This window comes from Coptis chinensis, chromosome 6, assembly GCF_015680905.1.
Source record: "Coptis chinensis isolate HL-2020 chromosome 6, ASM1568090v1, whole genome shotgun sequence".
Classification (NCBI taxonomy): Eukaryota; Viridiplantae; Streptophyta; class Magnoliopsida; order Ranunculales; family Ranunculaceae; genus Coptis; species Coptis chinensis.
Genome location: NC_141461.1, coordinates 44,461,910 through 44,486,165, shown reverse-complemented (window position 1 = coordinate 44,486,165; position 24,256 = coordinate 44,461,910). Strand labels below are relative to the sequence as shown.

At 35.1% G+C, this 24,256-nt stretch overlaps 3 protein-coding genes and 1 pseudogene across 3 annotated transcripts; all 4 read right to left on the bottom strand.

Moving 5' to 3' along the window:
- Positions 1-816: 816 nt before the first annotated feature.
- Positions 817-1,344, bottom strand: LOC147493154 (uncharacterized). Its single transcript, XM_086567762.1, has one exon. It carries the CDS (start codon positions 1,342-1,344, stop codon positions 817-819), a length of 528 nt encoding a protein of 175 aa, XP_086423888.1.
- Positions 1,341-3,747, bottom strand: LOC147493153 (uncharacterized). The gene is made up of 5 exons (XM_086567761.1): positions 3,603-3,747; positions 3,449-3,528; positions 2,823-3,022; positions 1,643-2,595; positions 1,341-1,549 (listed from the first exon to the last, which is right to left on the bottom strand). The coding sequence occupies exons 1-5, from the start codon at positions 3,745-3,747 to the stop codon at positions 1,341-1,343; spliced, it is 1,587 nt and encodes a 528-aa protein (XP_086423887.1).
- Positions 3,748-9,565: 5,818 nt separating this feature from the next.
- Positions 9,566-12,422, bottom strand: LOC147493152 (uncharacterized; annotated as a pseudogene).
- A 6,372-nt stretch (positions 12,423-18,794) lies between these two features.
- On the bottom strand, positions 18,795-20,204 carry LOC147493151 (protein FAR1-RELATED SEQUENCE 5-like). The gene is made up of 2 exons (XM_086567760.1): positions 19,124-20,204; positions 18,795-19,006 (listed from the first exon to the last, which is right to left on the bottom strand). Exons 1-2 carry the CDS (start codon positions 20,202-20,204, stop codon positions 18,795-18,797), a joined length of 1,293 nt encoding a protein of 430 aa, XP_086423886.1.
- Between the last annotated feature and the right edge of the window lie 4,052 nt (positions 20,205-24,256).

The window sequence follows — 24,256 nt, the reverse complement described above, 5'->3', positions numbered from 1 at the left end:
TTACCTTTGTGCTGAAGTATTAGTTATGCATCCGATTGACTTTTGACCCCATGTTTTCTTTTGGACCTTTCTACCCCAAGACCTTATCCATGTTAGCGTTTTCTTCGTTCGTTGATCTGCGCTTGTGGTATCTTTGTTCTTGTTTCCAAGAGATGGAATTTATGTTCTTTTGTTTGTATGTTTTATTAAAAGTCATTAATTTCAGTATTTTGACTGTGACAAACTGTTTAGTTTTGTAACCATGGTGTGCTATATTGAAATGCGTATGTTTAGTTTAGTACTTACCAAAAATTTAATATGCAGAATTAAAGGGTAAGAATGTGTTATGTAGACCTTTGTAGCATCAGAATTTGTGAAATAAATATGTTTTTTGGTCTACATGCATCACTTTTAATTTCATAATAATATATAACAATGTTTTTAAATAGTACATATGAATCAGTTTGAACTTCTAAAAGTATATACGACAGATTTTAGGCGAGAAAACAATATACAAAAAAAAGTTAATATGGAATATGTAATAAAATATACTTGACATGATGCTCTGAAAGTTGGATAAACTTTTCCATTAACAGTTTTAATATCTTCATAAGACAAAGGACCTTTGACGATATTTAGCAACAGCCGCAGATAAAATCTCTCTCCTGACGTAAGATGTGCGTAGTAGACACGTCCAATTTTCTTCCCATTTTTTCTTGGCTTCCACTTCCTTTCCTTTTTATCCCATATGAATTTAGTAGGAAAATCGACATACGTAAGACCCCTAGCTAATTCAGGATACTCAACATTTGCTTTAAACCACTCTGTGAACTTGGTTTATGATGAAGATTTCCTCTTTACTACATCTCTTGCATCATCTCTCTCACTATAATAAACCAAATGCTCACCTTCAAGATGGAATGGTAACCTTTCAACGCCTGGTCTTCTGTACTGAATATCAAATTTCAATAGTCCCCAAACCGCTTCAGAAGCATATAAGAATCGGCAGTCTAAGAAATTTGCACCTTCATCAACGTCTTTTACTATTTGATGAGTACTATCTTTGTCTGTAACCATGTTTTCAACAATAATTGCAGTAGCCCTATCCCTTCCCTTGTTAATGTATTTGAAAAGGTATTTGATTGATCTTCCCTTGTTGCAGTGTTCCACATTAATATGAGCTTGGTACTTAACTATCAAATCAACATTGTGTGGAACAACCCATCTGTTATCAACTTCTATATTCTTCTTCATTCCCTTTTGATTGTTATTCCGCCTCCTGTAAACTGTGAAGTTATTGTCGTCAATAGTTGTTTCTTCACTAAACGGTCTTGGATAGAACTTAGTACACTTTTTCTCATTCATGCAAAGTTTTCTATTCTACATGGCCCATGTATCATGAATTCTAGCACTGAATCATAGGCAATTTTGTCACCAATTGGGTCAGGTAACTCTGCTGATATGAGCTTGTTGATTAGTGAAGGAGTAGTAGGCTTCGAAGTGTTGTCCAGAAAAAGTAAAATGTGAGCGTGTGGTAAACCTCTCTTTTGGAATTCAATAGTGTATAATGCTGCAAAACATTAACAAAACCCTTATTTAATAATATTTTCATAAAATATTATGACTTTTTAAATTATTTAAAACAGTATAGTGTATAGGTTACCTATCCAACCCTTCCCAAATTTCTTGCGCTTTTGTAAATCAGTCATCAATTCGTGCAATTTCATCTCAAAAACTCTTGCAACAATATTGGGAAAGTCTTCTGGTTTATAACCAGGAAATATCATGTCAATACATCTTTGGATTTCTAGCCATTTAGGGTTGCATGTAAAAGTAATGAAGATATCTGGGGAACCTGTGTGCCTGCATATTGCAATAGCATCTTGATAGTTCTGTACCATGTACCGTAGACCACCTATGAAAGATGAAGGAAGAACTAACTGTTTGCCTACAGTACCAGGCCTCGTGTCACCAACAACAACTGCATCTACTAATCCTTGATACAATTCTGCCCGAATCGTTTGTTGATTATTTCGAACCGAATCTATTATATTTTGTTCAACAGCTATATAAGCATCTACACAAAGTTGCTGTCTCAATTTTTTCCCACGAACTATAGTCTGGCCTTCATTGCGTCTGAGTTGTAATCTAAAAGCATAGTATTCTCTCATGCTAATATTTTTTCTTTTTCCAACTACTGCATTGTTTCTATATAGAATGTCAAGTCTATATCCATCTTCAGCATGGGGGAACAAAAGTGGATACTGCATTGCCATGAAACTTGGTAGCAATTCGTTAATTCTCTTCAAGCCAAATCCTTTCTTGTCCACAATAACATCTCTGTGCTCGTTAAATTCATCACCATTGCCAAAGATTAGACCAGCTATCTCTTTTGATGATGGCAAATTATAAAGTCTTCCATCTTTTTGTCTTCTATTAATCAATTGTATGCTGACGTCGGCCACATGACATTCTTTAAATCTATCCCTTGCTATTCTAGAAGTCTTAGTGAGTTCGTTGGTAACATTCAACATATTTATCAATCCTTGAACAATGCTAGAATCTGAAGCATATTTTGGATTCCTCTTAACAATTTTCTTACTAAGAGAGTTCAACCTGTGGGTGACTTCATTTTCAGTATCATGTTTGTACAACTGTGCAAACCTTGGACGTACTCCTTCAGCTGGAAGCAATGTTCCAATTTTGTGGTGATTTTTCCCTTTTATTTTATAAACAAAGCCTTTCCATCATTAACTGAGTTTTGAACTTGTCCACCAGTAGATGTGAACGCGAATATTGAGTTGTAAATGCTGATGTTTTCCATGTAATTTAACGATTTTGACCTTCCATTGCAATCCAAAAGATTCTTCAAAAATTCTGGAGTATCTTTTAGAAGAGGCAATTGAACTTTTCCATTCTGACAACATATGGAGAATTTAGGATTATTAGGTTTTTTGCTCTTATCATTCCTTTCTTCGTACCAGACAATAGCTCCACAGTGAGAACATATGGATGTTGGACGTCTAAAATCCAAAGGCTCAAACTTGCAAGGCAAAAAGTTAATTAAAATTAAAGAATTTAATTATAATAAGAATATAAAACATTGCTGTAAGAAAATTACTTTTATGTGAGACATCTATCCACGTGAAATGGAAACTTCAGTTTCATTGTCCACTTCAATGTCGAAATCTGATCCACTCATTTGTGATAGGTAATCATCATCACTTTCATTGTCAATGTAATTATCGTTTCCAATGCTCTTCAAATTCAAAGATCTCTTTTAGTTTAGCTCTATTTATTTTAGCTTCTTCTTCACTTGTTCGGGCATAGATCTTGTTTAAAAAAATAATAATATATCATTTAATAAAGTATTTGATGCTATAAGAACAATAAATTGAATACATAAGAAGAAAATATTTACCAAAACATTTCATTCTACTAAGGCGATTAGATTTATAACTTCTCTTACGTGTTTTCCTCCTCTGTTTTCTTTTTTGGTAGGGGTAGACTTTGTAGTTGTTGTTTTTCTAACTGATACTTGATGCTGACCTGCAATTTAAGAGTAATATTAGTATGATGAATATATAAAGTACTTGTTAGAATCATTGTAAGTTAAGACATACTTTCTTGTGAAGGAACAATGTCACCAGAAGTTTCTTCTATATTATTAGGCTTGGTCTTCTTTGGAGAAATTTGAATCTCTACTTGAATTTCATCCGAATATTTCTCTGCGTTAATAAGTGCTTTTCTTTTCAACTTAACACGCATGTTGCGAAACCAAGTAACTATGTTTTTTTTTGAAACATTACCGTGTTGATTTAGTTTAGCTTTCAAATTGTTAATTATCTCTTTATTTGGACTTCCATTGAATTGATCAAATACTTGATGCAGTTTTTCAATTTGGATTGCTGTTAGTGTCCATCGCTTTCTGCTGGATAAATTCTCGTCAACTGAAATCATGTAGAATAGAATACTGCTGGAAGACTGGAAAGAAAAGGAGTCAGTTAAAGCACCCAAATGTGTTGTGTTGGACCAAATTTTAGTTGAACACTGTAAAACTCGATGTTAATTGGAGGTGTCAGTGTGGATAAATCTGGAATTGGTGGATTTGGGCGATTAGTGATGGTCTTTGGTCAGTGGTGAAGCAATAGAATCAACAAAACAGCAAAAATCGCAGCCAACATCTTAACGATGACATTATCACCAAAGTTCTTCTAGGAGTTCCAAATAATTCACTAAGTGAGTTGAGGCGCGACGTTATGCAAGCAATGGTTTAACATGATATCCGATCCTTATTTCATACTCCAACACAGCCTTAGTTCTGGATATGGTGTGAATGTGTAATCATCCAAGAACGCCTACAATACCAGCAGCAGGTTCACAAATATTTCATCAACATAAAAGATTGGAAGATTTTGAAAGAGAAACTAAGAAATCTCAAAGGGATGATTCTTGCTTCTTGTAATGGTCTACTACTCTTACAGATTGACAATGATAATTATGTTATTTTTTTTTGTGAAGAATTATGTTATTAATCCTACAACAGAGCAAAAAGTGAAGCTTCTGCCATGCAGTAATCAATCTTTTGTAAGAAATTCCTGGGGGTTTGTGATGAATTTGAAAGGGAAAGCGGAAGTAAAGGCTTTTCCTTTGCCATGCACGAGGTCGAAGCATGAGAAAACATTTTGATTAAGTGTGTTTGTATTTCTTATGTACCAAAAAATATGTACTAACAGTAAAAAAAAATACTAACCTTTAGTGGAAAGAATTTGGAGTCCTTTCAAAGATGGTGTACCAGGGAAAACCTTGATCGGGGAAAAAAAAAACTTCCTTGTAGAAGGAAGTGGAAGGAATTCGTAAACCTTTCAATGATGGTGTGTGCTTCGTGAATATTGATGTGTTTTCTTAGAATTTCTTTCTGTATATTGGCGTATGCTTTCAATAGGTTTTTGTTGAATGCTTCATCAATATTGATGTCTTTATATATATTTTAATATGACAGCAGTTGTATAGCATAAGAATTCTATTGTTGATCCATTAACTAATTCGTATCCATATCTATTAACTAATCCATATCCATATCCAATAACTAATACATATCAATTAACTAATCCATTATAGCACTATAGCACGGAATAAGTTGTGCATTTTTATGGATCACAACAAAGCAAAATTATGCATTTTTTTATCGAACTTGTTCACGGGATACTCTAATGGCAACTATAGACGATTGTATTACACGTATATTTTCTGAATTGCTTCTTGCATTTTTGTATGTTCCTTTGGTGTTTCTGTTGTGCTAGGACATTATACATTCGTTATGTTATTGTTAGTTTCTCACCACGGTCTCATGGCTGGATTCTGAAAAAGGATTCTTTGTGATCTATCACCTGCATTAGGTACATATAACTTGTGATTTTGTGAATGATTCGAGCGAACAAAACGTTTCATAATCAAGGGAATAGACCATTGAGATGTTGGAGTAAACCATGATAATTCCTATTATCAGTAAATTTGACTGGCTAACACGGAGTGTTTTTTTTCTGAGTTAATATCTGAAATACTGACTTCTCTGATGATCCTGATTGTAGCAGCTCATTTGATCATATCAATAATAAATCGGTAATAGTTCTCCTATATGAAACAACAACAAAACCGCAACAATCACATAGTAATTTAACATTCGAAAGATGTATGAAATTATGAAAACATAATCACATAGTTCTCCCACATAAACTTCAAATCAATTTTGGTGTCCACGTATACAGCCGCAGCAACAGGTTCGACGATATCCACTAGGACTTTTGGCGCTTTTACCTTTCCTCCATACGCTAAGATCTCGCAAGCTTGTTCTTCTTTTTTAATTGCTAAAGAAAATTCATTAACCTACCAAAACAATATACAAACCCGAATATCAGAGCATGATCAAACCAAATATTTAAAGTTTAAAACCAACATAATATTCTTAGCTTGTGTACGTTTGCATCAAGAGAAGGGGCATTGTACCTAACAAAATGAAAAAGGCCATGTCGGACTGCAACGCGAGCAAGCTTTTCAGTGTTAATATTGGAAGCACGAAGAAGTCAGAGTTGGCCCGGATTAAGATCAGGGTATGTGATATATACGAAATTTGCAAAAGCAAGCCCCAAAGCAGCATCACCAACGAACTCTAAACGTTGGTAAGAATGTAAGATGGCGATGAGTCAGCAAAAGAAGAGTGAGTTAATGCTTTTGCCAATAGTGACTTGTCAGATAACCTGTAATTCAGAATTTCCTCAAATGCTTCAATTGACAACATGAAGTTGTCATCTTTTGTCATATCACAACCTGTAAATCAAATCAATAAGAAACAACATATTAAGCCCAAAAAACAGAAGGAACCGAAAAGAAAAATATGTTAAATGTTTGTTATTTTTCCAAGTTGAATCTAAATGTTCAAGAAATAATTCCTTATGTTGTGTCTAATGTTATGCTAATAGTTTACTGTAGTTTTTGGTTTCGTAATCTTAATAAGATATTATTTGAATTGGCATCATATTTTGTTGGACAAATTAAGGTTGGGTCGAAAACTTAAGATCAACTCAGCCAAGTGATGTTGTGCCTAATCCAAGAATCTCACTAAAACTCATAAATGCGAAGAAGTCAGGAACCAATTCCTAAGAGTATGCAGCTTGCACTCCCCTCCTAGGCATATATATAACTCCTAAGCCTATTTTGAACGTTTATACTTTGTACTCCTACCCCCTCATCTCAGATTCCTGGCTCCTTCCTTGATTTGTTTTACTTTTTTACATTCAGATCTTATAATTTTTTAACAGTTCAAATGAGACCACCCATGAGCGATATGATTGGAAGAATTTTCCAACATTGTGACGCAAACGAATATAGACTATACACTATAGACATCTATAAATGAAAATTGGGCCACATGGCAAATCAGTGTTCCTCTTTGGTTTATTTTAAATGCAGACCAGCCGCTTCTATGTCTTTCACCAGTCAACGAAAGTTGGTGTATTCAGATTGGAGGGAAGAAAACTTTAAGGTGTACTTTGTTCTTTCCACGCACCTTTACATTCTCTTTTACCTAAACCCAGGTTGGATGTGTTTGACAATTAGCCCGAATTAGCCCGGTGAAAAAATATAAACACATATCATTCTTAATGACCATTCTCGACAGAAAACTTCACACAGTGAATGAAATTAAACTTAACAAACAAAAAGGATGAAGGATTTTACCTCAAACCCATAGCTTAGCGTGTGCAAATCAAAAACTCATAAAAGAAAGACTGTTAAAAAAACAAAACATTGTAGTTTGGTAGTGAAATTAATTTACTTAGGACTTAAGTAATGGTTATAAGAACAAAATATATGAGATAAACTAACCTCAGCTAATTCTTTATGACTATTGGCCTGCCATAGCTAATTCCTTGATTTGTTTTACTTTTTACATTCAGATCCTATAATTTTTTAACAGTTCAAATGAGACCACCCATGAGCGATATGATTGGAAGAATTTTCCAACATAGTGACGCAAATGAATATAGACTATACACTATAGACATCTATAAATTAAAATTGGGCCACATGGCAAATCAGTGTTCCTCTTTGGTTTATTTTAAATGCAGACCAGCCACTTCTATGTCTTTCACCAGTCAACGAAAGTTGGTGTATTCAGATTGGAGGGAAGAAAACTTTAAGGTGTACTTTGTTCTTTCACAGCACCTTTACAATCTCTTTTACCTAAACCCAGTTGATAGTTGACAATTAGCCTGAATTAGGCTGGTGAAAAAATATAAACACATATCATTCATAACGACCATTCTCGATAGAAAACTTCACACAGTGAATGAAATTAAACTTAATAAACAAAAAGGATGAAGGATTTTCCCTCAAACCCATAGCTTAGCGTGTGCAAATCAAAAACTCATAAAACAAAGACTGTTGAAAAAACAAAGCATTGCAGTTTGGTAGTGAAATTAATTTACTTGGGACTTAAGTAATGGTTATAAGAACAAAATATATGAGATAAACTAACCTCATCTAATTCTTTCTGACTATTGGCCTGCCATAGTTAGGTCCATATGCACGACCCTCTTTCTCAACTCCTCAAGAAAGGGAATTCTTGAGGTTGCAAAGAAGATACCGCAATTCCAAATTCAAGATGTGCCTGCAAATTTCCTACTTGATGAACGAGTGCAGTGGACTTAATCCTCTTATTCATCTGAAAGAGATACCTAGTCTCGAGCAAAGGAAATAGATAAGATGAACTAACTTGAAGTATCTCCATCTTCATATTTGTCTGTCCTAGTTGAGTCGACTGAAGGTGCAACTGTCTACCAGTTCATTAGTTCATCAACTTTCAAAGAAGATGTCATAATTACAAAAATTGTGGTTGTGTGCGTGTGCGTGTGCGTTTTCTTCTCCATCTTTCTCGTAATCCCCCTGTCCCTGTCGATGTGGACACCCTCAATGACCTCTAAAAGGGACTGCTATTAAGTCCTAAGTGAATACCATAAAGTCACATTGATGGGTAACAACATAGACTTCACTGCTGCAACCTGATTTCTTTTGCTTGCTTTCCCCAATGCCTGGCATATAGCCATATGTGTTATATACATAAATGATTACCCCTTCCTTTAGGTTTCTTATCACATTGTAAATTGTGATGCTTGCAAAGACAGCGTGCATTTCACCCCTTCTAGCGCTGGACGCCTGATTAGATGATTCTAAAACGCAATCACTTTTGGCCACGCCAGGATCATATCACTTTTGGCCACGCCAGGATCATATCAAAAGGTTTGAAAAACATAAATCTCTTCATATACCAAAATGAGTTGAAGTGTTGAACAATTATACTGATAATAACTTTAACTAATGTTAGATACCCTCTGCCGATCTCTTTACCACTATGTGATTGTGTTTTACTTGATGCTGGCTGTGTTTCATCACTGTCCGTGTCCCTCCTTATCTTTTTTGAATTAGGATTTCCTCCATGGCTGAACTCTTATACATACATCAATCTCCTTAGACTCTGAACTTTTCTCCTTCTGTGAAGATGCATCTCAAACTCGTATTGGTTTGGTTTACTCTGTCCTTTGTGTTCTCTTCTTCTCTTTCTTTATCCGATACATGAGCTTCTTGTGCAACTGCAAAGACAAATTCTTCTGTCTTTTCAGTGTTTCCTTGTTTCTATTCTCTCCTTCCATATACAACACCATCAAATTTGTTCTGAACTCCGTTGCTGAAAGCAAATTCTCCCACCTTTTTAGTGTTTCCATCCTTCTCTTTTCTCCTCCCATATACAACACCATCAAATTTCTTCGTCTTTTGAGTGTTTCCTTCTCTCTATTCTCTCCTTCCAGAAATCCACTACCCAAACTCACACAAACATTACCCAGGTCCTAAAAACACATATCGAAGAAGAAAAAGTAACAATTAACTTGAGATCAAATTGAAACTCAATATATAACAAATTTAACCTAAAAAAAATACCTTCATCACCAGAGAAATTGTACGTGTTAATAAACTGAACCCTTTTTCGTTTAGTCATTCATCGACTGGAGAAACTGTATGGATTCAACCAGGGGCGGATCTAGGATTTTAGATAGGGGGGGGGGGCTGCCATGGAGTTAACCTTTAAAGATTTTTTTAGGAACCAATACCAATAAACTAGCATTGATAAACAAAAGAATTATCGCTTTTATTACCTTACCCAAAATGGACAAAATAGTGTTTTCACTATAGACCTAGACAAATATAACAAAGAAATGTGCAAGAATAACATAGCACATTAGCATCACACTAGTGAAGTTTTGACCTGCGTGGATTCTTATCAAATACATCTATTATTACATCCAAATCAACTTCTTTAGCAAATTCCCGTTCAATGTAAATAGTCATGCAATCTGCAAGAAATTCATCCCCCATCTTGTTACGAAGTCGTGTTTTGAGCAATTTCATAGCTGAGAATGCTCGTTCTGTAGTTGCCGTGGAAACAGGAAGTGTCAAGACAAGACGAATCAATCTATCAATCAAATAATAGATATTGATCTTTCTTGTTTCAACTAGTCTTTGACATAATTCGGAGATGGTAGACAACTTCTGAAAAAGAGGATGCTTGAGCACATCAAGTTTGTAATGTTGCAGTTGACTTCTCAAAAGATGTATCTCTTGTTTCGTGAAGTCTCCACAATAAAACTTTTCTGCGAGTTTGCAAATGTCATCAATGCTGAAGGACTTAAAAGCATCTTTCGGATCCAAAGGAACTAAGATAAAGAAGCTCTATTGTTTCTTACGGAAATCTGTTATTTAATTCCACCAACCGGTAATCTATTACAAAGATAAATAACTTCGGCGCGGTAGTGGTGCTCAACCTGTAATGTAATCTTCTGGCGGCAAGAACGACCTGTACCCGCCATGTGTCGAGCACCCATATCAGGCATATCAATGTCATGTTTTTTGCAAAACAAAATCACATCACTAAGGAAAGCGTCCCAAGAAGATCCTCTTAATTCTTGAAGAAGTGCTTTCGTACTGGAGACTAAGCTGATAGCATTTAAAATGTCTTGGGACTTTTCTTGCAGGGCTTTACACAAGACATTAGTAATTCCCATAGTCTTATGCAATAAATGAAAAAGAAAGACAAACTCAAAACTTTTCATTGCAAGAATAGCACCTTTAGCTTCTCCACGCATATAGTTGCTTGACCCGTTCTTCATGACGCTTTCAAGAACTATACAAATTGAATCAAACATCTCTTTCAGACTACAAACCGAAGCAAAATGAGAACTCCATCTAGTATCTCCTGCTCGTTGCAAAGTAGAAACTTGATTAGCTCCTTTTCCAGTAACAAGTTCACCACTAGCTACCAGCATATCAATTTCATTTTTCCGAGTATCTTCCAACTCTGCTTTCGCGGCAGAGCAACATGAAGATTAACAATAGAAGCCAACTTGGAAAAAAATAACCAAACATCAGAAACATCTTTAGAAGCCGCAACTAGAGCAAGTTGTAGACGATGTGCAAAGCAATGCACATAATATGCATATGGACACTCCTTCAGAAACAATGCCTGTAATCCATTCCATTGACCACGCATATTGCTAGCACCATCATAACCTTGACCTCTCATATTTATAATATGCAAATTATGGCGAGCAAGGATATTGCATATAGCTTCTTTCAAAGTTAAAGCACAAGTGTCTTTAACACTAACAATACCAAGAAAATACTCTCTAACAAAACCACCTCTATCAACAAATCTTAGGACAATCGCCATTTGCTCCTTGTTTGAATTATCTTGTGCTTCATCAACAAGGACACAAAATTTTGCATCACCAATTTCCTCACAAATTCTCTCTCTCACTTTATCGGCATAGATATGCAAAAGTGTCTTTTGAATTGAATGTGAGGTATATGTGGCATTTCTCGGAGCATCTTTTAATAATTCTGCAACCTTGTCATTCAACATCGCTGCAAATCCCAACACTTCCTTGAAATTTCCACCATTTTTTGACTTTTTGGACTCGTCATGGCCTCTAAAAGAAATCCCTTGTAGTGCAAGAAATTGAATACACTGAAGAATAGCTTTGACTAGCAAACGGTTCTTAACAACCTCTTCTTTAGATAATGTATTTAACATATTATCTATATGTCGAGAAGGATTCATGAAATTTTCACAAGCTATCATCGCCGACCTATGAGGTGAGCATGGACTTCCTTCATGTTGCAAAAAGGAACACTTCTTTCCATTATTAATCTTCTTCCAACATTTAAAACCTTCAACAGTGAATCGCGGGACGCCGGATTTGTTTCAAATATAAAACATGGAAAACAATAAGCTCTATCCGTAATGGAGTGAGTACTCTAGCCAAGGAAATAGTGTGAACCAAGAGGAGTTGAACCGGCGAGTTTGCTTTCCGAATATGGTGGATGGATACTCTTTCTCACTGAGTTCAAGTAACCAACGCCCCTTTCCAAGAAAAGCTCGTCGAACATCATCTTGTTGATTAACCGGGTAATTATATATTGGAGTACGTTTACCCGGATCACGTTCAAATAAAGATGTGGAGTCAACTTCTTCAACACTAACTCTTTGGGCTTGAGGAGAAGGTTCAACTTGCTCAATTTCAACAACTTGAACTTGTGAAGGAGGTTGGCCATCTCTATCAAGTCTTGAAATATCAAGACTAGATGATGTAGAAGTTACATCATTTTCCGGGGTGACATCTTTGGGTTTAAAGAAGGAAAACATGGTTTTCATTTTCTTACGAGCTTGATGTTCAGACATTCTTACCTAAGATAAATCATAATAATTTCATAATCAATAGTTTGCTCTATACTAAAAACAAAAAAAAAATATCACAATAATAACTACAATAATATTCAACTAATTAAATAAGACAAAAAATTAAATGACAATCTAATACTCCAATATAAACTATAAGTTAACAAGGCAATAAGTCAAATAGAGAACACATTAGTATTTGAAAATTGAAAAACAATAACGAAATAAAAAATATAGGCATAATACAAAACAATTTACCTTAGTCCTTAGCTAATGAATAGTCGAATATGAAATAAAATGATAAATAGATTAGGCTGAATTGGAACTGCCCATTTGGAAGAAGATAATAATATAGAACAAAATTTTCTTTTTGTGAATAGTACCGTCTCAGACGAAAGTGTGCGACACAAAGTAACGAACTTTCTTTTTTTTGGTTGACCTTTCGGTTTTTTGTTCGGTTTTACTTTTTGGAGAATCTCTAATTGTAAATTGTGAGAAACTGGAATAGACAGATAGTGACTTGTGGGCGTGGGCCTCTATTATGAGTTGTGATTTCTTTTTTTTCTTTGTTTTCGCTAATAGGAAGTTGGGAAGTGGGAACAGCAAACAAACAGGACGGTCAAACTGGAATTGTGTGTGTTTGTCACTTGTGGGCCTATGGGCTAGACGGCTAGTATTCCTACTACTATTTTTTTTTTGGGAGAAGTTTGGGGGGGGGGGGCTACAGCCCCTGTCAGCCAACCTTTACATCCGCCCCTGGATTCAACTACACTAAAGCAAAACCTTTTTTTTGTTTTGCCTTTCAAAATATGATAAACATTAAGGATTGAGAAGAGATAGAAATCAATTTTTAGAGAAAGGAGAAGGAATATGTGAATTGCCATCTTTTCTCGTAATATGTTATTAGTCGGGTGCGGAATTGATTGGCAAAGGTCTATTGAGTTCGACAATTTTCCGTTTTTTTTTTTTTTTTTTTTTTTTTTTTTTTTTTTGGGGTTTACCTCTTCTCGTTAGTAGAGAAAGGCCGGCACAAAAAAAGTAGATTAATTTTTTGGCTCCTGATTTCACGTAATTAGCTTTCCCTATTTTATCGTAATTAGCTTTGGCCACGTGGATACTCTCAAAACTCTCCCTCAATTGATGAGGGGACCGTCATAGTCAGGGATGTCAAATTTTCTTACTTCCCACAAATGCAATTGAAGCTCTCCTACATAATTTTCACCTGTAATTAATTTATGGTTTTTTATTTTCTTAACAATATGGGAATGAAGTTTAATAATATAACCAGTTCTAACTGTAAAATGTTATGGTAGGTCAGTTGTCTTGCGCAATAACATCCATGAACCCCTTTATTTGGTTGGCCTAAACAGTATTAGGCTCTTATTATATTTCGTTAGTTAATTATCATACCTCATTCTTGGCATCCCGAATTCCAACACTTTTATGTGTCTTCCCTCTATGAGGTATCTCAAATTCGCGGGTTGATTTGAAACCTTAATTATTGGGAGATTACTTGCGCAGTGTCCCTTTTACCTAGCCTTACTAATTTTCATCCACCCATCTGGTTGGATAGATGTGGGCGGCATGAGGGCAAGGGTGTAGATATTCCACTTAATCCTGTAATTTATTCATCTTTTTAAAATTTATGTGTTTATTCTAGGCATCTATGTGTGTGCGTGTGCGTGCATGCATGAGTGCGTGTCGATAAGGCTGTGGGGCTGTGGCTGTCGGTTTGCAGTTAATTACAACTTGTAAAGCACTTAAACATTTATGTTCAGAAAGGCCTATATAACTTTGTATAACGCTAGGGTAGTCCATTACCCAGTTCAGCAGCTCTCGATAAGCAATACCTTAGAATTTGCAATAAACTTTTGACAATAAGAAAGAGCCCAATACCTTAAAACTCCTATAACCAAAATCCACCGAGCATATGCTCCTATGTTGCACGGGTACGACTGAGACACGGCAGGGACACTCCAGAGACACGACATTTTCAGTTAAAATGCGGAGTGTCCGACACGGTACGACTTCAATTTTGAAGTACCTAGGCAACACAAAATTATGCTCTTATTGCACACAAACAAATGCAGAATAAACCACTTGCTATGTTAAGATTTCCTTCCCTTTGTCTTATGTAGAGGTTCAACCATCTCTCAAGAACAAATTTAAGTTTTTCCATGAATATCTAAATTTTATCGACGTCCTGCTATTGGCATCAAATATATTTCAAATAAAAAACAAATATGTATGTATAAGACATTTTATCCTATGTTTCATTACAACTCTTTGACTATATAATTTGTAATGGCTGAGTCTGCCCAATATGATCTATCTGAATCTATACAATCGATTGTAATTCTTCTTTTTGTATGTTTCAACACAATCATCATGGGAGTAACACCGTGACACTGCAATACATTATAGGATGCTAATCACACTACATGAAATTAAGGATGTCAATTTGGATGATTAGACCGAAGCGAGATAAAAATTCACATGCGCCGTCGCAGGAGATGAATCCACGAGGAAGTTATAAATTTAGTTTAACCGGTGAAAACACGAAGATATCAATAGATGCCACGCGTCAGTCTATATAGTCAATCTGAGTTTTAACCGGTCCAAAATTAGAGTTACCGGTTATCAAAAAATTGGTTGAAGTGTAAGAGACCAAGTGCAAGTTAGAACCAACTAAAAATGTCGATCCGCGATTAACGATTGTTTAAGTTGTCCATTTCCCAAAAAGAAAACAAAAAACGTAAAGGGGATTTATCTAAAAAAAAAAATCCAATTGTCATAAAAAGTTGATCCTTATTAGATCAATGTTCAACTTAATACCTTCTCAATATGAGTAATGAATATACATGCAATTTATTTTTAACATTTCAAAGAGTTATGCAAGACATTTTTTGGGTATCTCACGACTAATAAAGGTAAATCTTTGAGCATTTGCGGGTCCATCATTTATTTTTCGTTTCATGTCATTTTTCAATATACAGTTTAATTTCTATCTACGATGGAATTCCCTAAAACAACAAAACTTCAAAACACCCTAACTATCCAACAGGAAGTCAAAACCATACCTTAATAAGTTTCTTAGACAAATGAGAAAAAAGACCATACCTACCTCGACTGTTTGCTTTATTCTCTCCTATACACAGACCACTTCAATAAGTTGGTATCGTATTCTGCACTTCCTCAACTCTGAAGTTGAGAAACCATCTGTTCGTTGCCACCTCTCAATATATTGCTATGAATCAGCATGAGTACCTAGGTGTAAGACATTTCAATATCTCCATAAATGGTGCCTTCATATTAAGATAGTGATTTGATCAAAAATAAAATGGAAAAAAAAGAAGCAAGCGTCAAATCATCCCTGTAATAATGTTGTACGTCCAACATAGTAGATGCTATATACGCTCTCGTAAGAGTAATGTAAAATTAACCCATCATAGAGAACTTTGAGCACCAATTTTTTTTAAAAATAAAATAAAATAAAATCTCTACACCACCATCTTTATATATATAAAGATATCCCCTAATTAGAGAAATCAACCATCCACTGGATGGGATAAACCCCAATTATTTATAGTAATGAGCTAAGAAAAAAAATTGTAAAAGCAAGGAAGAACTCATCAAGTTTGTAAGAGGATGCAAGAACTTACAATAATGAATCCGTATATATGTTGGTGTTAGCTTTGAAAAAATGAACAATGACTAACATAAAACATTCAGGCCAGATTTTACAACGCAAACCCAATTCAAACCACATTTCAAACTCTAAACACTTGAAGATGCACTTCACTTTCTAACTTGTACTATCAAAACCTACAATACAATGGCACAACAATCTAAGATTATAAAACCAAACAAACATGCCAAGCACTCACACAATGTAATATACAATTTAAAATTAGTACACATGACATTTAATATTTAAAATGACGACAGAGATGTGATATACCTTGGGTATAACCTTCCTTTTCTTGAGCACTCACACAGTGTAATATACAATTTAAAATTAGTACACATGACATTTAATATTTAAAATGACGATTGAGATGTGATATACCTTGGGTATAACCTTCCTTTTCTTGTCAAGCTTCTCCTTCTTAACCTTAACACGCTCCGCCTCGGCAAGAAGTGTCATCCTCCTAGCAGTCTTAGCATACGGGTTCACATGTATGCACGTGGCAGAGACTGTTGGAAAGCAGAAGAGATCCTCAAGGGGCAACAGAAAGCTAAATTGAAACCAGACCTTGTATCTTACAACTCTGTGATCAAAGGACCAATGCAGGAGGCCGTCTTCAATTCATTATTAATTGGTCTAACAATAGACTGAACCTCATCGGAATTAATAATTCTCGACAAATCATCATTAACCATCTTAGACCTTGGTAAAACATACCCCTTCTTCTTCTCGGAAGCATTATCAAACGACCCATAAATCTAGTTTTGTAACTATGAAAATGACTCAGCGTGTGAATGAGTGAGAGGAGAAGTAAGAGGTTTTGGGGTTTTCAATGAGTTAGCGGAGAAGAAAGAGGAACTGGGGTTTTCGTTTTAATTTTGATTGACTCTTCTTAGTTTTCGCAGACGTAGAAGAAAGAGGTTCTGGGATTTTTGATTTAATTTCGTGCGATCCTCCTGATTTATCGTAATTAGTCTAGACACGTCGACACTCTAGCTATGCTCTCTCAATTGAGGAGGGGAGAGCTATAATATATATATGGGTGGGTTCCGTATACAATAACTTTTGTACAATGGTTTTTACAACAGATCTGCACTTGACAACATGCTAGATCTAACGGTTCATAAAGAAGTGAGTTGGCAGCTATTATTAGTGTTTAAGTTGTTAAAAGACATGGCTTGAGCCAAGCTGAATAAAAAGAAAAGTAACCCACGTATTACACCCCATTCCTTCTCTTCGTCAGGAAAAAAAAATCTTTTTCTCAACTCTTTTTCTCTTGTTAATTCAATTAGATACCATTATACCAATAAAAAAACAATTAAACAAGAGTGCCTTTCTCTTGTTTCGTTCTATTTTCTCTCTTTTAGTGTTTCGGCGAATGCACGTGAAACAAGGATTTGGGGATATAGTTAATGGATAGTGTTGGCTTCTAGTGTGAGAAAGTATGCCGTATACAATGGTTTCCATACCAACGTTGTGCCAAGTTGCCAACAAAAATTTAATGCAACATACTACAAATGAGGTCGTAGATGATAACTAAAACAATAGTCAAACGTAATACTTCCAACATAACCTTTCATATTAATTGAAGCAAATGACAATTTGTCAAACACATTCTGCCCATACAAAAATTGGCATAATCTCACCACCAAAAATACAAAATTTTAAGAAAAACAACACCCCAAATTTACAAGAGCTTTAGATTCTTATGTTAAATATAAACAGTCGCAAGGTTTTAAGCTCATCAACCCTTAAATGTAAATTTACAAGTTCTCTATCTTGAGCAGCAACCAAATTCATCTTTGATTGTAATGTTTTGCTCTGAAGGAGGCAATGAAAGAGATTGCTCCAAATACACGTCTACTTTACTATAATGGAAAACAAGGCAAGCTAAAAACAATTCAAATTACTTGACAACTGCAGTTACAAGATAGATAAAAATGATTTAACGACCTGGAGCATTCATTTTAGAAACTTGCCACTAGAAATTACAAGAAAAAAATCTCCCATTGATGTGCGTAGCTGCTTCAACTTTGAATTTTTTTTTGAAGGATTTTGAGGACAATTGCGACTATCATGATCAGCATATGAGTTACAATAATGACACTTTCTTTTATTCTTACTTCCTGCTGCTTCTATAGGATGCACATATCTACCATGTTTTCCTCTTGCACCATCTTTATTTATACCTTTAGTTTGTGATACATTAGGATCTAAAATCGGTTGAGGTGAAGAACGGTCATCCCCTGAATCACATGGAGCACTTGATTTGCTTGAAACATCTTCCTCAACAACTTTATCAGGAATGATTTCTGAAATTTTTGTACCAAGTTCTCTTAAACCATCCAAGAACACTTTGTAGCTTACCGGAGTTTGGGAGGCGACACACGCCCATTTAGTGGCTTCTTGGCACAAGTAACTAAGGTTCATAGCATCAACTTGTTCTTGGAAAAGAGACCCTTCCTTGTCACCCCTCCTAAATCGGTTAGCCCCTTTCAACCATCTTTCATTAATGAAACATTTTGGAATTTCATAGACATCAAGTTTGGATAACACCTTAAGTATGTGGGCACAGGGTATTCCAACAAACTCATAAAAATGACACTCACAAACTCTTTCACACATCTGTTGATTCCATTTCACAATCCAATGCTCACCTTCTTCATTGGTCTTACTACGGATGAATTTCACATCATATGTCATTAACTCACCAGATACCATGCTAGCTTTATATAACTCACCATTAAAGAACTGAGTCCTAAACTTTTCAAACATTTTTCTTGTATATATCTTCGCCCCATGTTTTGAAATGAAGCTTCTCCTAGTGATAATGTGATTCTTCTATTCAGACTCAAAATCCTCATTTCTCTCTTTTACTTCCATAGTCTTCAAGGCTTGTTCATACTTTTGAACAAAATCCATTAAATTGGTCGTACGGTTGATATGGTCTTTAAAGAAACCGTTGACTCCCTCACTACGACCAATAGTGTTCAAACCAGAGAAAGTAGTTCGATTGTACATAGGTACCCACGCCTCACGATCTTCATATAATCCTGTGAGCCAAGAATTTTCATTTAACTCATACTTTTCAATCAATGTGTCCCACCTTCTCTTGAAATCCTCAATTCTGATAGTAAATCATAGACATTCTTTCACTGCTCTTTTGAAACTTGACTTTTTATAGTACAGGTGGCCTAACTTTTCTCCAAACTTCTTTTTGATATACCAATAGCATAACCTATGGCGTGTAGTTGGGAAAACTTTAGGAACTACAACTCTCATAGCTAGATCTGAGTTAGTAATTAATGAAACTGGATCCCTTCCCCCCATTGCATTTTTCCTAGTCTGAAATAGCCATACAAAACTTTCTTCCATCTCATCCTGTAATAATCCACATCCAAATTGGATTGTTTGAAAGTGGTGATTCACACCGGTGAATGGTGCAAACGGCATATTATACTTGTTAGTCTTGTAAGTGGTATCAAACGATACTACATCTCCAAACTGTTCATATGACATACGTGACCTAGCATCAACCCAAAAAAAATTGACGGCTCTCCTTTCTGTATCACATTGCATCGCAGAGTAAAACTGAGGATTCTCAACTTGTCTTCTTTGAAAGTGGTTAAAGACCCACTGAGCATCCCCAATATCAATTTTTTGCCTTATGTCACTAAGATGATTCCAACATCTACGGTCATTGAAACCAATCACATCACCTCCAAAAATATCTTTGACTTTGTTTATTTGTAGGTTTGCATCACGAAAACGTTCCACCATTCCCTTCACTGCGTCAGGCATGTTTCGGTTTGACTTGAGGAGCACTCTTTTTGAGGGTGAGACAAAGGTGTGATTGTGTTCATCACAAAATTGGCCAACCTCCCACTTCATTGTAATTCGACCAAGCTTCACATACATTTGAGCTTTGCATTCCCCTCTCTGGGTTGACGTTTTCAAACGCTGTTTATCCACATCTTCATTTATTTTTTTCTTGTGAGACCCAAAATGCGAGCAAGCAAAAGAGATATTTGTCACTCTATCACAATGCTTCCAGCCTTTGTTAGATGATCTCGTAACGGTAGAAAAACCTTTGCTTACAGCATACCTCTCGTAATACATTTTAGCTTCATCACTTGAACAAAAAATCATCCCTACATAGGGTGTCTCTATGCCATCATGGGATCTTTTACTTTCTTCTACTCCAACATAGTGCCTTGTAAACTCAAACTCGTCCATCTGTGACTCTTCCATTTATCACAGCACCTATAAAAAAATTGATATATATATATATATATATATATATATATATATATATATATATATATATATCATTCATATGTATTCATGGTCATGGATGATAAGAAAGTGATCAACAAAACATAAAATATTGATGAACTTTCGACAAGAATTACAGAAACAGTTAAAAAGAATGAGTACATAGATACAAACAACAAAACAAAGTTACTATTTCTCAGCTTTTTTAGGTGTTTCGAGAAAAGCATACATTTTTTGTCGTTGAACTCTGTATATATTGTCGTCGAAATCCTTGTTAAGTTGTTGGTCACAATGCCCATCCACTTCACAGGGGAGATAATAAGTTCAAGAGGGGGGAGATAAATATGGTTTGTTAAGATTGTTATTAATAGTACGTTTAATCCATATGAGATAAGAAAGGGAAAAAAATAAGAGATTACTGGAATAGTACGTTTAACTCGGCCTTCCTTTGTTATTTTCCGGCGAAGATCAGAGTGAAAGGAGAAAGAAAAATTAATGGGGTGTAATACGTGGGTTACTTTTCTTTTTATTCGGCTTGGCTCAAGCCATGTCTTTTAACAACTTAAACACTAATAATAGCTGCCAACTCACTTCTTTATGAACCGTTAGATCTAGCATGTTGTCTGGTGCAGATCTGTTGTAAAAACCATTATGCAAAAGTTATTGTATACGGATATATATATATATATATATTTATTTATTTTATTTATTTATTTATTTTTTCTGGCCCCAGACACCCTGAACCTGCACAAATGACACTCCTGGTTTCCTAGAAGCAAATATCTTAACTTATCCATTTCCCAGTGCCATTTCATACAATTTGATAGGTAAATGATGGCAAATAAACACAAACAAAAAGCTGAAAAAAAGTACAATATTCATTGAGCCATATATATATCACTTCAAAAGAATTTTGTCTTGTTTATATGAATTTACGACAAGCATAAAAACGGTATTGTTATTGACAACCCAGGAAAGAGGTAAAAGACTAGCGCACAAGGAAGAAGCTTGACACATTCACAAGCTTATGAGAACAGAGTTTGATATTTTTCACCATGTCTTACTATTATTACTTCATTTACTTTTAGGGGGTTGGGGGAAGGGTCAAAATGGACTTATCGTTCTAGTACCATTCTGAGATATCCAAAAAGTTTACATATGACTACAATGGCTTATCAAAGGACACTGGTATTTCCTTTACTGGATATTTTGATAACAGTTTTACAAAATGACAAAATCACATCAATATAGTAACATTTATTTATATTTCGTATATATAAATAAGACAAATTAGGATGGGATATCCTACAAAACATTGTAGGAAAAAATAAAACACAAAAGAATGCCAAAAAAAAATAGAAGCGCTACAAAAGACTCTCAAGAGGTAGTGTCAACTGAAAAAAGATCTTGTAGAATTGGATAAAGGAGTCTTGCATGAGAAGCCACTAACAGACTAACAGAACAAAATTTTCACTTTTCAGTCATTATTTATGTAAAGCTGGTTAGATTATCTCGTAAATTTGACACCTCCTAGTCTGATCAGTATTATTAATAAGAGGAAAAAAACTTTAAGCTCCTCGTCCCATCTTTATCTACATCACTCAAAGGGAAGATAGAAACAAGCAATAAACTAATCATTTCCAGACCTTGCTATGGTATGATCTTGCCAAGTTGTAGAACGAGTGTGACTTCTGAAGACCAAGCTCGCTTACTGCTAGTGCGGTATCGTTGAGTCTCTCAACCGCATGATGTTGACCCGTGAAAAAGAAGTTAGTTAAATAAATTAATGCCACTACATAGTATGGGTATATCTCAAAAGCTGCTTTCATTTTCTCCATTCCCTTTTGAATTTCATCACCTACCAAAAATGTGATATACCATGAGAACTTTTACAAAGAAAGTATTCCGGTCTAGTAAAAATAAAAAAGGATATATACATACCTTCATTTGTTTGCAAATTCATCAATCCAAGTGCCACAAGGGCCTCCACATTATCGGGGTCTAACTACAAAAAGAAAATTTGAAAACAAGGCGCTGTTAATTGAAAATTTGGTGATAAAGATCTATTCACATACATGTACAACTCAACTATATTAACAATTTACGTCACTTGCCTGAAGAACACGCTGAAAGGCCTGGCGAGTTTTATCAATCTGACCAAGCTTGTAGCGACAAAGACCTATTCCAAACCTTACAGCTCCAGGACAACTAGGATACACCTTCAATGCCCTCTTAAGAAAGTTCACACAAAACCACGTCAACTAAGGTTTTCCCATACTAGAGGAGGTGTCAGGTTAGTTGCATAATAGGTGAAGGAGGACACCTTGTTCAGCTCTAAAGAATCTGAGTAGCGTCCCCGACTAAACTGTACACATGCCTACAATAAATATATGAAACTATGAAAACAACTTACATCAAAATATCAGAAAAAAAACAACAACAATTAAGTATACAAAATTCCCTCCATATAAGACACATTCACGAAATATGTCTAGAATAAAATAATAGGAAAATAACATGGTAGCCGTCAAATAATTTGGTTCTTAGCCGCATAATTGGTGAATATTATCAAATCAGTTAAAATCTGGGTTTATTTCTCCCTCATACTTCTAAATACAAACGAATACTTGGAATCTGTGAGGAGGAAATCTGCAGGGGACTTACTCTTCTATCACATGCCCAAAAATGGTGCTTGCAAAACTTAAATGCCTATTTATCCCCTTAAAAAATGGAAAACAAAAAGGGCTAATCAATTCATGCACTTGACCCAGAAGAGCAGGAACATTATCCTTATTTCCATCCAGTACGATTTTAAATGCATCGGATGCCTGTTCCAAGTCACCCTTCGCTAGTAAAAGCTATATTGTGTACATAAAGTGATTGTTATTATTATTTTTCATTTCTTTCCTTTATTCAAAAGTAGTAGTACAAAGTAAGGATGGATAAAATAATTATAGCTGCATTTTATGCCTTGCTTGAGTACAAATCAACAATCCTATACCATTTATATCCCATTAGAAGCCACATCCTCACTAGTTAACTGCTTCCAAACCAAACATCAAGGAACTCAAATGAATCCTATTATTTGGGGTTCTAAGTGACATCATCATTAAATCAGTTTACTTTATCAATTCAACAAATCAATGTAAGTGATGCTTATTGAGTTACTATGGCTCTCAATGTAAATATAAATTTGGCATAAGTTGATGCAAGAGACTACGGTGACCAGGCTTGTAAATATAAATTCAGAGCATAAGTTGATTAACAACACCTTTGCCAACCCAAATAGAAGGCTCGTGAATGTCGATCTTGGATGCTTTGTTATAGCACTTTGTTGCAAAAATAAAATGGTCATCCATTTTCCCACCCTTGCTCTCACACTTTACAAGGTAACTATGATAGGCCCTAAGAGCATTTAGAATGGCTATCCAGTCATATTTTACATCAGCATAGTACTCATCAATTTCTGAAAAATACAGAAGATAGTGGGTTTAGAATGGCCCGTAACTCATGTTACTAATTTGATAGGTAAGAAGAAATACATTACCAGCACTTGATCCTTCCTCCAAAATTTGTTGGAATTGTTCAACATATCCTTGTTTGAAGTATTCCCTCTATATCATTACCCATAAGAAACGGGTTAACAAAAACAACTTTATCAATCAAAACAGTAAAAATAAAACAGTCAATTGTTAAAAAAAAGTAGTAAAGATAGAATCTTTTACCGCAATGATGAGCCAGAGATCAAGAAAAGCTTGTTCAGCTTTAAGAATATCAAGAATATCATTAGCATCAAGAGGTAGTTGATTTAAAACTACTCTTACTTCTTCATCTGAATGTTGTACTGGTATATAAACATAACCCATTCTTGATTACTAGTTTACAAAACCCTAGAATTTTTCTCTGCTCTCGTTTTGAAGAAAGCATTGATTAAATTGGTAAAAAAAGCAAGCTTTTTCAATCGCTTAAATTGATTTTTAAATTGGTACTTAAAAACATGTTCCAAATTGAAATTGAGATCGAGAGAG